Genomic DNA, 15,287 nt, shown 5'->3' on the forward strand with positions numbered 1-15,287 from the left:
AAATGGGTGTTTTTCAAGGCCTTCAGCAAGTGGGCCCTCCCTCCCCCCCGAAAAATATTCCTGGCTACGAGCCTGCACTGGCTTCTATGATTTCATCTCCAGCAAAATGCGACCGCCGCGGCCAAAATCAAAACCGTAATTTTTGGGTCAGCAACGGAGCACCCTTCTAATAGCGTTGGCAGTTTTCGGTTAAGCCGACATAGCAGTATTACGCTGTGCCCCTTGAAAAATGGTGAAATAGAAGCTCACCCTTCTTGCGATAACCCTCTCAACGCTGGAAAAAGACATGGCTTGCAGGAATTGGAGTCTCAGGTAAAGATTCCGTAGTCCTCAACGCGGCCCGCGCTGCTTCAAATGCCAGGACTTGTGGCACTGTTGAAGGCAGGAGGATTTGGGATGCAAAACTGGCGCATCCGACCTTCGTTCCCGTCTACATCACGAGAACATGAGTCAAGGTTTTCTCTGGATTCATGTCGGTATCCGGGTGCTGGCACTGGTCGATGACGCAGCATGCGTAACCTGTTTCTGTAAAGTCATGGGCGCTACGTCGATGGGTGGCTGTAGCTTTGCAGCATTAGCTCTGCGCACGAAAGCCACAGCTTCAATTCTTCTTAGCTTGGACGGAAAGCAAAAAAAAAATGGGGGGGGGGGGGGCACTCAATCGCTTTTTCCAACGCACCCGTCGGCGGTCACTCCCGTCCCGTATGGAGCATATGATGTCAGGCAGTCTTAGAACTATAGCGTACGCAAAGATAGCGCTCGTTGCGGTCGCCCGGTATTTCCGTCACTTAACAGACGACACGCTGGCATTGGCAGCAAAAGCTAACGCATAGGTTTGCGTACGCATTCTAAAACTCCCTATGAAATGTTTTATGAGTTCCGTGCAGCATTGTCCAAGATGCAGGCCTCCTCGACCAGTCAGGAGGGCGACCACATTTAAGTGTACCCTTCCGTGCCCTGTCGTCTGCTAGCGGCGAGCGCTGCAGTGGGACCAGCAAGAGCGTTTTGGAACACTGTGCAACTGCGCAGTGAGATCTGCTCTAATTGTGATAGCAGTTAAAAATTCGCCTCGGCACCGTGAAAGCGCGCGTCTTGGAGATGCTTGCACGCAGTGATTTGAGGGACACAGTACCATGGCCCGTATAGCGTGGTCAAGCAAACTTCGTTCTTCGCCGTCGAGCTGCTTGAGCCGTCTGATCCAGGGGTCGGCAACCTTTACAGGCGAAGAGCTGAATTGCATGAAGCCGACACCGCGGGCCCGGACGGCAAATGGAGGAGGGGGAGTTGCAGGCAAAGAGAGTAAAGGGGAATTGACAATTGATATTCATGTACAAAAGTGGGATGGAAATCGTGTTTATTTTCAACGCGCATGTCACAAGGATGCACTTTTCAAACACAAGAGGATGGAGGACCAAGCCAACTGGAAGTGCCATCTTTCTTTGTTCCTGTCGAGCCCTACTTGAGGTCAAAACTGTCACGTCTACTGCAAGACTGGTAGTGACAAGGGGAGGGGAGAGTTCTGACGTCGTGCCGGAGACCGCATAACATTGTCGTGATGGCCGCATGCGACCCGCGGACCGCAGGTAGCCGTTCTGGTCAACCACGTCGATGGCATGAGATTGTCCATATGAACCTGCTGAAGCCTGCATATTGGGCTGGGCACCAGAGTGCAGTGGTGTTCCACTCGAAATTCGCCAGGATGTCTCTTTTCCGGAGATGAAACAAATGTAATAAATAAGACCGGCACTACTTGCAGAAACAGAGAACGCTGCTCATGTAGAAGGACGGCGATTCGACAATGCGAGCCTAAGAAAGGGAAAATAGACAACCACTCGTTTGTAGCACGAAGCCACAAGGAAATCCATACGGATTTCCTTGTATGGATCCGTATGGATTTCCTTGTGGCTTCGTACTACGAACGGGTGGTTGTCTATTTTCCCTTTCTTAACCCTTCCGCCACCTTGCGGGATTCCGCAGAACTGATTTGCAAAATCCGAGCCTAGCACTGTTTCTACTATTGCGGGTCGTGTTTCTACGCATGCGCTGCCGTTATTCTCAATATGCCAATTGCCTCAATTATCAGACGGGTTTCTTCATTCCAATGCCGATATTAAACTGCTCATGCATCGAATTTTGGCGTGCACTTACACTCTCAGCAATGAAAGATAGATTAGATGGTGAGCCTCCGGTTAGCGATCTGTTATGTTCTATCAATCTCTGATCAATGTAGCGACCCGTCTGCCTACGTGGAAGCGGCCGCAGCTCAACAGAACGTTATAGACTATTTTACGTAAGACATGTGGGAGCCGCCACCTTGGGCTCTTGGCCTGTTAAACAAATTTCTTCTTATTCTTATGTTCCACGGCGTGAATTGATAAGGCCAAGAAACGTCGAACGCACCAACCCAACCGTTATCATGTGTGTACGTCAACCGCAGCGCAGTTCGTTTATTTGTTGAAGATACCACAGGGCAAGGCTAACAGCCCAATATGCCGGCACCGAACCCATCCGTAAAATAGTCTATACACCACACCTGTACGGCAATCAGTGAATTTGACCGCGTGTTTCACTGAACAAAAAAAAAAAAAAAAGTCCACGCATATCCACGAAGTGAATGATGATGAGTGGGCGAAGCACTGGGGATCGTTCGGTAGCTCTGAATCTCCCGTGTCATTGCCCACTCGCACATGAAAATGAGTGACAACGCGTGTGTACAGTTGTATAAAATGTTTATTGGTAATAAATGTTATGTTGTGTTGAGTTGTGGATTCCATTTTCCCTTCATTACTGCTTTATGGTCCGTGAAATGCAGAGCCGATGGTTCTTCAATCGGATGTAGCCTGAAGTTGGCAAACACAAGGTCTACGCACATCACCCTGGTGGTAGCTCGCTGTATGCGTCGGCGTTGCCTTTCGCGGGCGAGCGCGCGCTCACGGTCCATGGCAGAAAGAGTATGTGTGGTCTGGAACGCGCTTATATATACACATTTTCCCTGCAGCGCCTTATCGTATATTTTTAAAGACGATAGTCTTTCTTGGGCAACTTAAACGCAGAAATTTTGGTCTGTCTTTCTGTTTGTCGGCACGTCACCCGATTCAGCCACCCGGCAAAAGTTGAACCACTTGCCCAAGGTCCAGCCATCTTGAACGGCTGACTAGGTTCATACTTGTGTACATTGTCGATCAAAAACAAACATTACGCATATTTGAGGCGCAACATCATTAGGTAAGTATTAGGTGGTGTGTTCCTTTAATAGAAAATACATAGATACGCAATTTTAAAGATGTTTCTCAAGCTGCGCTGAAAATGCGACTGCGCTGAAACTTGTCTTCCTCCGTGCCCTCTGCACAAGCTCATGTTGTGTTTCGGTTTCGGTTCAGTATTGCATTGTACGAACGACAGGGGGCGCCGCTCTGGCATTCCTGTTTTACCCAGGCGACGTGTAAATAAGACACTTTGTGGAGAGTACTCGTTGAGTGCGGACGTTTCTTCTCCTTCGGCGCATCGCGCCAAACAGCGTGTTCGGGCTGGCCGGCGTCCCCACCGGTCGCGTTGGTCACCGCCAGTCTTCGCCTGCCGCTGCGCCGGGACTACCAGCCCGCAACACAGCACTCATGTTTCCCGAAGTATTGCCAGATGGCGTCCATATCCCACGCAGCACCTCTTCTATCGTCTTTAGACGACATTTGCAGCGAAGCACGCAGATACGCGGCCAATTTTTTTTCACAGATGTTTTCTTTTTCACTGTAGCGCCCTCACGTGTATTTTTTTTCACAGATGTTTTTTTCACTTCAGCGCCCCTTCAAGTATTCTTTTTTCACAGATGTTTCTTTTTTTCCGTTGCGGTTCACAAATGTTTCTATTTTTTGTCGGTTTCGGTTTCGTGGACCGTGTCGGACGCGGACAACGACAAGGCTCGGCCCTAAGGAGCTTCGCCTCTAATATCGGTCATTCCTTGTCTTTCACTCGCTCATTCTTTCTCTGCATAGCGGCAATTATATCTTACTTAGCTTATTGCCTGCCGCAAAAACAACGTTAACGCCATATCTACTTCCTACTTTCGTTAGCCTATCAGATACGCAATGAATGTACCGAATACCTACAACACTTTTTTTCTATCGCTTTCGGCAACCACGCTCGGACGTAACATAACGAACTTCTTTATACGTTCCCCGGCAGGGACTACTGCATCGTGAGGCTAACGTAGTACACCTAAAAGACGCCTAACCTTGCCATTAAAGCTATCATAAATTTTGTGCTCACACGACTCGGTGAGGTAAGGCTTAAAGCATCCCAGCCAGAGAAAGCGAGTCCGAGCGGTTTCTGCGGCCACTCGCCAGAGCAATCGGAGGCCGGAAGAGGATACGCGTCACCGCCTCTTCTGTAGCAAACACACGAGACGCGGGAGTCACGTGATCAGATCACGGTCGGACTCCGAGTACAAAGTTAGAGCTCTCAGAGATGCAGCGTGGCGCTCTGGAAGAACCAGCCGAACGTAGCCAGAGCACTCGATTTCGACCAGCTGAACGTGACGCTCGTCTCCAGAGCGCTCTGGAGCGCTCGAAAACGACCAATCGAATGTACCAACAATCAAATCGTGCCAAAACAACGGCATAATGAAAACGGTAAGCACACGGTAAGACTGGAACAAGATGACGACACACGCAGAGCGCTTGTTCTTCTTGTTCGGTATTCTTGTTCCAGCCTTACCGTGCGCTTACCGTTTTCATTATGTCGCTGTATCAACTAGCTCGGCCCCAGACTCTAATTCAGTACAAAACAACGGCTTCATTATGAGGCACGCCGTGATGGAAGGCTCCGGATAATGCAAGGGCTTCTGGCATTTTGACCTCCTTCGAAAATGCTAGAGCCGCGACCGGGATAAAACCCGTGTCCTGCGGGTCACCTGGCTAGCACCGTAACCCACTGTACCCCCACGCAAAGAGGAGCAATACTGTAAAGAAAAAAAAAGAAAGAAAAAAAAGTTATCACGGATTCGAACATTCGACGCGACGCCCAGGCGCGACACGTGATGCCACTGCTTTACCGATTCGGCCACAACGCTAACTGCGTCAGTGGTGATAAAATTGGTCTTATCAAGATACTGCGATGAAAGATGCAAGCGATAGACACGACTGCGTTGTAGAAAACCTCAATTTGGAATGTGCTTTTATTCACGCCAAAACATGATCGCATGCTCAAATGGAGGCTGTGTCTTCATACTACTTAGATCTCAGGGAACTTTGCGGGTTTCCTTCTAGTTTTTTTCACATGGCCCGTTTTTGCCCTGAAAAACAAGGCGAATTTGCGGTGGCTTCCACAGGATCCCACTGTTTAAACTTTACTCGTCGTGGGAACAAAATAAAACGCCCCGATGGCAAAAGTGCTGCATTTGTGAGGTACAGTACAATTTCTAGAACGTGCCTTCCTGGGAACTTTTGGAAGTTGCGCCTCTACGATTTTTTATCGCCGAAAAATGACCCTGTGCCATTGAAAACGGGCAAGCTTCCAGCAGTGACCGCTTGGAGCGCTGATCATCCAGTGTCCCTGAAAGCTGGATATGATTAAGACGACTAGGAGGGGGCGCCCCTCCTACCATGCCCCTGTTGTGCGCACGCCTATTACTACGGTTCATAGGACCACTACGAACGGCACCGGCAGCGAACAATGCTCCCGGCTGGGGTAAAGCGCCTCAATGGTGAAGTACGCGTCAGCGCCTTTGTAAAGGAGAGGCGGAGTAAGAAAAGAGAATGACAGGAACACGTGCACCCTGCATCGCGCGGGCGCGCAGTTGCCGTGCGCTGACAATCCACCAAAAATACAGCCAATGTTCAAAAATACGTGCAATAAACTCTGTTTATCGGAACAGTCGCGCCTTCCAAGTAGAATTTCCATGTTTTCGTCAGTTTTTGTTCAGTATCTCTTGAAGGTAGTTTTGCCGGCGCGCCATGGATGGCTGCACGTCTTTGTATGTGCTTGAGCGGGTAGCGGAAGCAGCATTGGCGTCGCATCTAAAACCACTGGGACGCTCGCTCTTCCACGAGGTAGGTGCCGCTGACACGGGCCTGCGCGCGCTAGCGTTCGAATCAGTGATTAAAGAGCCTCAGATCCCTGCGGTCGTGTCGGGCTCGCTCTCCCACTCGTAAAAGAGCAAGTTTGGTGACCCAGACGTGATTGTGACCACACTTTTCCGTGGCAGAATCGACCATGGAACAGACCAAAAGTACGAGTTCTCATGCCCGGAACCTTTCCGAGCAGCAACGCGGTGAGCCCTCCTGGTCAGCCATCGCTTTTCGCCTTCCTCAGCACTGGAACCAACATCCGTCGGCGTGGTTTCTTCAGGCGGAATCGCAATTTCAAGTTGCTGCTATCCGGTCCCATGCTACAAAGTTCCACTACGCAGTTGCGGCACTCTCGCCCGTCGCGATTGACCCTCTGCGAAAGCCTATGACGACCTCAAGACGAACCTGCTACAACGTACCGCAGTTTCACAGCGTTCTCGCAGCTTCTGTCCGCTGAAGAACTCGGTGACCGACGCCCTAGTTGGCAGAATGAAGCAGTTGCTCGGAGGGAACGCATCGAAGAGGCGCTGTCATGCGAGTTGTTTTTACAACGACTACCGGCTAAGATGGTTCTCGCGACAGCTTCTGCCTCACCGGACTTGCCGCGTTGGCCGACAAGGTGATGGAAGTAGCCACACCGACCCCAACCGTCTACTGGTGAGAGTACAACCACGCTGCGAACTCGCCGTCTTCTGCGACACCACATTCGCCTCTCGACGCCCTGTGTGAGCGTCTCGAATGCAGTGTTGCGGAATGGCGCCTTCATTCTATTCCAATTCCATTCCGGGAATTTAGAAGTCGCCGCAATTCCTTTCAATTCCTCGGAATGAAAAAACTTAGCCCGTTACCATTCCGGGAATGGCCGGGCAGTTCACTTCCATTCCTGTAATTCCTCAACATAGGAAATGCATCTTGATAGTTTTATTGAGTTCAGAATGAACGCCCCATAAATCTGATGTCATCAGATGCATTAGGAACTGCAAAAGTACGCAAAACACGTTACCAAGGTCGAGGGCTAGTAGCTTGGTGACATATCTCGTGCAGTACAACCATCCTACTAATTCCCATAGGGGCAGTTCTCCCGCTACCTATTATACTAATGCGGCGATCTGGGCGAGTTGGTATATTAACACATTGGGGTAAACGTGCTCCGCGGCACAGGCAAAGGACGAGAAACGGACGGGCAATCACCATGTGACTGAAACGCATTCTTTTTTTTTTTTTTTTGCACGAAAAAAATTTTTCACTTGAGAGTCAGCGCTCGTGTAGTCTGTTTCCCGTCCTTTGTCTGTGCCGCACCGCTACCTATAGTATTTGCATGGTCAGCATGCTTGAAAAAATGGCGATGTTGTAATATTGTTTAAGTGAGTGAGTGAGTGAATAACTTTAATAAGTTCCTGCAGGTTTCCGGGCTGGGTTCCCGCCTAGGAGTCGGCCGAGAGACCGTGTCTCTCAGCAGCTTCCTTGGCCTGCTGGATCGCCCAGAGTTGATTGTCTAGTCCTGAGCTGAGCAGCGCGGCCCGCCAACGCACCCGAAGGTCTTCATTGGAGGCCGCGTCCCTAGTTTTGCGTATTAGCGCTGGACACTCCCAGAGAATAAGCTTAAATGTATTAATGCTCAAATGACGACATAGTGTATTTTTATGTTGAAAAAATAGCGTTCAAGAAGACTAAGCAGTTTTGCCACGCGTTTGGAGTGGTCGTGAATATGGAGAAAACTAAGATTTGGTTAAGGAGGGAAGAAAAGCCTCTAGATCTGCTCGTATTAAATGTGAAGCATTTATTAGCGAACCTCAGGCACTTTGGCCGTTTCTATCTACGTATCTATCTATCTATCTATCTATCTAGCCGCCTACGTCTGGGCGCTCTCCAGGTCGTCTCCTTAACTTGTAATATAACCAAATATGCATAAGAGGGGATCAGTGTATAACGAACATGATCCACTGGTCATGACATGAATAGCGCAAAATACCTGTCGCGTACGTCATGAAACCCTTTCTCTCAGTCACGTGTGGCACATACCCGCACACCAGAGTTCATGTTTTGCGGGTATGTGCCACAGGTGATAGAAAGTCTCAACCAACACAGTAACCGCGAACACACACACACACACACACACACATTGACACCCAAGGAAAGTGATAATAATTATAATTGTTTAGCTTTTATGCTCCAAAACCACGATATGATTACGAGAGACGCCGTAGCGAAGAGCTCCGGAATTTTTGACCATCTGGTATTCTTTAACGTGTACCGAGATCCCACAGTACAGGGTCTTCTAGCATTTTGCCTCCATCGAAATTCGAACGCCGCGGCCGGGATCGAACCCGCGACCATCGGGTCAGCAGCCAAACACCGTAACCGCTACACCACCGCGGCGGACGCAAGGAAAGTCAGGAAGCTGTAGACAGAACAGCTCTGGCAGACGCTCAACTACCATCCACTCGTCCACGTGGTCCGCAACGTGGACCACGTGGATTACGCAAAAACCGGGAACAACGCTTCTTGCCATAAATCTGCGAGAAAACCGGGCCTCTTATCATTACCGGTGACTTCAACATTGATTTATCAAGACCAAAAAACGCCTGGTCCTTATGCTGCGTGAAAGACGGCTTGAACGGGGACAGGACATCAAAAGACCTCGCTGCCACGTCCAGGTCAGGAAGCGTCATAGATCATTTCATCGTAAGAGGCATCCAGGTTTTCCACCAGCTGTACTATACCTCGCACTTCACTGCACTTCGACCCCTCCTAGCTGCGATCATGAACGGATCCGAATAAAAAGTCCGGTCCAGCTGCTGGGGCTCACTGATCACGGTGATGATGACCTTGTTCAAGAACTATCAAGAACACCTTCCACACATGCACACGGGTTCGCGCGTGCGTGCGTGCGTGCGTTCTTCGTCATAACGGCCATATATGCATATCAACTGTAACAACCGCTACTGTGACTAACGTACCTGCAGTGCGCCCGCGCGTGCCACTCGACTGTGTATATATCTAGGGAAACTTTCCTGAATGAAGGTTAGTCGCGAGTAACGCCTGTCTTGCGCATCTGTGTTCCTTCTTTGTCTCGTTCGGATTCGCGCTATCCAGTATTGAAGAATATAAACACTACATATCAGCTTACCACGTCTGGTGTTGGTAACACTCATGTTTCTGTTGGCATCGTTACGCAAATGTAAAGAACTCTTCACATGAGTGTTCGTAAACCACTTCCACATTTCTCTAGCGTCATTCCGTAACGTTTCGCTCAGTGTGAAAAACTACGCCACAGTCACCATCCCGCGCATGCTCCGCATAACATCGATTCCCACGGTACGTGGGATCTGCCGAATTTTTATTTGGAACAGTGCACCGCTCAAGCACCTTGTGCCTTTGCATCGAATATGGAACACTAGGCCGCACTGCTCGCCAGCACTTACGCTTGTCAAGCGCGCCTTGCAAGAATGGATGGGGTGAGGAGAACTTTCTGTGTTCGCCTGTGCGCAGGTATGCAATGTCTTCCGCCGCCGTAGTTCCTCACGACGGATACCAAAGGCATAGAGCCGCCTTTCCGCGAAGAATAGAGACAAACTTCGGAGCAACACACTCTATATAAGGACAGAACTGTAGTAGGCGCTTTTCGCATAAATTTACTAGAGCCAAGCCATTTAAAAAATACTGCTTTATTGTTGTATTCTAGGCTCTGACTTACTAATGTTTGAAGTTTGAAAGACAGCGTGGTCGAAAACGTGCTCTATTTTCGGAAAAAAGACGTAATCCAAATCCCATTCCATTCTGTGCAAAAGGCGCTTGATTCCGTTCTCATTCCTCCAAGCGTTGTTCCCATTCCATTTCCATTCCATTCCGGGGTCGCGAAAATGTGGAATGATTCCGGAGTCATTGCAATTCCAATTCCGGAGTGACAACTCCGCAACACTGCTCGAATGTATCGTCTCTGCTGCGGAACATCGCCGCGCGTCGCCATTCGCGCAACCGAACTTCCAGCAAGCCGAGACACACTCCGACCAGCCGTGACGTGTCACCAACGCCTGGCGTTTGCTACTACCATCGCCGTTTCGGAAACGACGCTCGTCACTGCCGGCGTCCGTGCGCTTGGCAGGGAAACGGGCCGGCCGACCTCTAACGGCGACAAGTGGTCCGGGCCAGCACACAAGTCGCCTCTTCTATCTTATACCGCTCTTCTATCGAACCCACGCCCACATACGTGGAGTCAGAAGCGGCCCCTTTACGGCGGGGGATATCGTTCCTGCGTCTGTTACGTCACGGACGTCCTGAAGGCTCCGGAGCCATTGAGGCTGGCGGGTAACTTCACAGAAAAATGGAAGCGGTTTAAGCAGAAGTTTGAGTTATTTCTGCAGGCGACGGCGGCAACGGACCAGCCGAAAACGGAAGCATCGAAGGCACCGCTACTGCTGAACATTGCCGGTGACGGCGCATTGGACGTCTTCAACAACCTCCAGTTCGGGCCGAACGAGAAGAATAACGACTACAGCACCGCGGTGAGAACATTTGATGCCTATTGTGCCGAAGTTAGCAATGAAGTGCACGAGAGATATTTTATTTATTTATTTATTTATTCAATACTGTGGGCCTTCTCAGGCCTATACAGGAGAGGGCATACAAAATAAAGCTTATCAGGAAAATAAAAAGGGAAAATCCGCTGTACAAGGTAGCCATAACAGCGAGAAGAGCAAAGAAAAAGTTATAGATGAACCATGCATACAACTATTTCAAGGGTGTAAAAAGAAGCTAGCATACATGTTCAAAATAAATAAGAACATAGCAATAACAAGGTTATGCCCTAGGAACAAGTAACATGAAATACATACATGTGAGAACTGTTAACACGTGTAACAATGTGCAAGTACTTGCGCGATACCGTGTTTTTGCCTTTATTTGCGCACCGATACCAGTCAATTCCAATGCCTCTAAATGACATTCCAGCAGCGACAAAAATGAATCAAGTGATTGAGCACTGACGACGTCATTCGGCAGGTCATTCCACAACTCTATAACTGCGGGAAAAAAAGAATACTTAAACGTGTGACAACGTGACATGACTGGACGTATGCATTTCTCGTTGCTAGTTCTTCTGGAGTGACGGTTCGGAGCTTTTAGGTACGTGTCCTTATTTATATTTACTGAGTTGTTCGAAAGAAGGAAAAGAAACTTCAGACAAGCCAGCTGTCGTCGGCTAGCGAGAGTTGCGACACGTGCTTGCAAACGCAGCGCGGAAACACTTTCCTGCCTGGCACACTTTGAATAAACGAATCTAAGAGCCCTATTTTGAATTTTTTCTAATACGTCAATCATGTTCTTTTGGTGCGGGTTCCAAACTATTGCTGCGTATTCTAAGACGGGTCTAATTAGTGTTTTGTATGCTGTTAGTTTAACCTGAGGAGAAGTGCCAGTCAGTTTACGCCTTTAAAAGCCTAGTTGCTTGAATGCTCGTGCAGAAATCTGATCAATATGAACGTCCCACTTTAAAGACTGCGTTATTGTGACCCCCAAGTACTTTACGGTATTCACTTGTTTGATATCTGCCCCAGAGAGAGTGTATTTGAAGTGGAGTGGTGTCTTTCTATGGGTAATTGTAATACACATAGTTTTATCTGTATTAACTTGCATACCGTGTTTTTCACACCATTTTCCAATATTCTCTAAAGATTTGTCGAGCTTTACCTGGTCCTCTGTTGTGCTAGTAGGAGAGTATATGACGCAGTCGTCTTCAAAGAGCCTCATTGTAATACCTGGTTCCATAGCCGTGTAAATGTCATTGATGTAGATGAGAAAGAATGTCGGTCCCAGTACGGATCCCTGGGGAACTCCAGAAAACACGCCGGGGCGGTTAGACTCAGCATTGTTAAAGGAAACATACTGGGTACGATTGGAGAGATAAGCAGCAATCCAAGAGACTATTTTCGAGTTAACGCCAAGTGATTCAAGTTTTTGTATGAGCAACGAGTGCAGGACGCGGTCGAATGCCTTGGAGAAATCAATAGATATCGCATCTACCTGTTGTCTAGAATTAATACCAGCGGCAAAATCATGAGTAATTTCTAAAAGTTGTGTAGTGGTCGAAAGCTTCCATTGAAAACCGTGTTGGTTGGGGTAAAGCAGGTTATTATCCTCCAGGTAGTTCATCAGTGCTTTATTTATGATATGCTCCATTAATTTACATGTGCTTGTCAGTGATATTGGCCTGCAGGTGTTTATCAGTTGTTTGTTCCCGCTTTTATGGATAGGAATCACTTTCGCACACAACCAGTCACAGGAAGCGCCGCTGTTTCTAACGACAAGGAAAATACCCTCTGCAGGAAAGGGGATAACTGAGCAGCATAGCGTTTGAGAAATGCATTAGAAATTTCATCCCAGCCTTGCGACTTTTTGGCATCAAGTTGAAGAAGCAGGTTCAGTATACCAGATTCTGATATGGTTACCTCTGGCATGTGGCCTTCGTTGCTAGACAATGCTAAATACGAAGGCTGCGTACGTGTAAAAACTGACTAGAAGTAAGTGTTAAAGACATCTGCAATGGTCCGCGCGTCTTCAACGATACTACCCGATATTTCCATTGTAGTCACAGAGCTTTCTGGTTTGGATAAGTACTTCCAAAATTTACGCGGTTGGTTTACCATAAAACAAGTTAAAGTGTTTGAGAAAAAGTTGTCTCTAGCAGTCTTTATTTCTGTTTTTAACTGGCGCGAAAGCTCGTTGAACGCAACGGATTTGTTTGTCTGCGGATTCGTTGTACTCTTCTTTTTAGGTGAATTATGCTTCTCGTAATCCATGTCGTTTTAAGTTTAGTTCTCTTTAGCTTAGTGGGTATGAAGGTTGATTCACAATGTGCGATTCCAGATTTTAGTTTGTGCCATAGATCAACAACACCAGATGACGTTTTAAAGAAATCATCTTGTAATGCTTCTAAGAAGTCTATAACACTTTCGTCGTTCGCTCTGCAGTAATATTTAACTGATATGCGCGTCGTAGCATGCGATACGCGGCTACCCATGCCATCAAATGTTAATAGAATGAGCTTGTGGTCAGAGATTCCCTCTTCAATACTCATTTGTGGTGCTAAGAAGCCAGACACAAACGCAAGGTCGAGCACTGAACATGTCGACCCATGGATGCGAGTCGGCTCCATCACAAGCTGTGTCAATGAAAAACTGAACATTATATCAAAAAGTATGTCTGAACCTTTAACAGCAGCGTTTCCGCTGACAAAAGTGCCCCAATTTATTCCTGGCATATTAAAATCTCCAGTAAGTATCACTTTCGTTCGCTCGTTCACACAGCCGTGAAGAAAGTTCTGTAGCTTTACAAGATATTCGCCAGGAGCACCCGGACACCGGTATACACCACCAATCAACACAGGAACGGTATTAATCAGGACCCTACACCACACACTTTCGTGACCATCAATACCGCTTTCTTTTTGAAAAGACAGGTTTCGTTTAATGGCGATGGCTACGCCCCCACCACGGCCATTTCGATCTGTACGAAGCAGTGCGTATGCTGACGGCACTATCTCTGAGTCGTGAATGTCGGGGTTTAGCCACGTTTCTGTAATGACTACTACATCAGATCCGTACAATAGCAACAGTTCTTGAAACTGCTGTATTTTGTTTACAATACTTCTGGCATTAAAACACAACAGCGTGAATGGTTCTTTTGTTTGTTGTCACATTCGAGAAGTGCTTGCCTTCTTGCGACCATCAGGAAGAGCATGTTTCACAGCTACCATGTTATTTTCTGTCTCATTCCATGTAAAGTATTCTTCGTTGATTTTAAGCTTGTCGTAAACTTTTTTCACCTTATCTCCGTTACTGCAATTCAGCGCAGACGCCTGCCAGAGCTTCTTCCGAGTTTCACGAACAGACTGAGTAATCTTCAGATATAGATATCGCTGTATTTTTTAGTTTATAACAGTTAGGTAGTACCAACATTTTTCCGTGAAATCATAGAAGCGCAGTATTACCGGCCGGTCGCGGTTAGGCTTCTTAACACCGAGTCTGTGTACGCCCTCAACAGATTTCACTTCGATGCCCAACATTTCGAAAAATATCCCTCGCGTCACCAGTTGTTCCACCGCTTCTGGTTTTTGTTCTGTTTCTTTAAGACCGTAGATAACTATATTGTTGCGGCGGCTTCTATTTTCAAGGTCTTCAATATTGTTGTGCATTTCAGTGAATTCCCTGCGCATGGCCGATACGGTTTCTTCGCATTTTTTCGACCTTCTCCTGACATTGCTTTAATAACGTAAGCATACACTCAATCTGCGAAAGCCTTAGCTGAACATCTTTAAGACCCGATTCAAGAGCTGAATGCGATGTCTTAATTTCAGTGACGGCTTTTAGTATTTGGTCTATTTTGTCAGGACCTGGGTTTTCCTCAGCGTCACCACTCAGTTGCAATAACAAAAATATCACGCGAACACACTCTTGGTAGCAAAACAACATGTGCTGTGGGCTTGGCAGCACAACTGGACCTACATGACTAGATTTAGTGCATTTCACAAGGGACCATTTATCACCAACCTGTAGAACGAAGAGCACGTAGTTTATCATGGTGGTCCGGACGGTGCTGCCAAGCCCAGTGAAGCGCGCGCGGATCCTGTGGGACCTTTTATGCTGTCCCACTGACGTGCCAGGTGTCGCTGGTGCACCGAAAGGGTTCTCCGGACATGACGTGAGTAGCGTTTCACCATGATGGGGTCCGTTCTGCCATGCTTATAGCGATAGCAGCGTCGTCCCAACTTGCACGTGTTGTCGGTTACTTGATGTCGTAGGCGCTGTGACGGAATGACCACAGCAATCCAGCAGGGAAGAGCATTCAGTTCCGTGAAGTCCGAGAAATACCTGTAGAACGAAGAGCAAGTAGTTTATCATGGTGCTCCAGACGGTGCTGCCAAGCCCAGTGAAGCGCGCACGGACCCTGTGGGGCCTTTTATGCTGTCCCGCTGACGTGCCAGGTGTCGCTGGTGCACCGAAAGGGTTCTCCGGACATGACGTGAGAAGCGTTTCACCATGATGGGGTCCGTTCTGCCATGCTTATAGCGATAGCAGCGTCGTCCCAACTTGCACGTGTTGTCGGTTACTTGATGTCGTAGGCGCTGTGACGGAATGACCACAGCAATCCAGCAGGGAAGAGCATTCAGTTCCGTGAAGTCCGAGGAATACCTGTAGAACGAAGAGCACGTAGTTTATTGTGGTGCTC

The 15,287-nt window shown here is 48.1% G+C and overlaps 1 protein-coding gene across 1 annotated transcript in view; it reads left to right on the plus strand.

Moving 5' to 3' along the window:
* LOC119379517 (uncharacterized) overlaps window positions 1-15,084 on the plus strand; it is a 44,624-nt gene extending 29,540 nt beyond the window's left edge. The window contains exons 5-6 of the mRNA XM_037648817.2: window positions 10,427-10,567; window positions 15,043-15,084. Coding sequence (XP_037504745.2) covers window positions 10,427-10,567; window positions 15,043-15,084 — 183 coding nt within the window. The remainder of the gene's footprint in view (window positions 1-10,426; window positions 10,568-15,042) is intronic.
* The last annotated feature ends 203 nt before the right edge of the window (window positions 15,085-15,287 follow it).

The sequence above is a fragment of the Rhipicephalus sanguineus genome, chromosome 1, assembly GCF_013339695.2.
Source record: "Rhipicephalus sanguineus isolate Rsan-2018 chromosome 1, BIME_Rsan_1.4, whole genome shotgun sequence".
NCBI classification, from domain to species: Eukaryota; Metazoa; Arthropoda; class Arachnida; order Ixodida; family Ixodidae; genus Rhipicephalus; species Rhipicephalus sanguineus.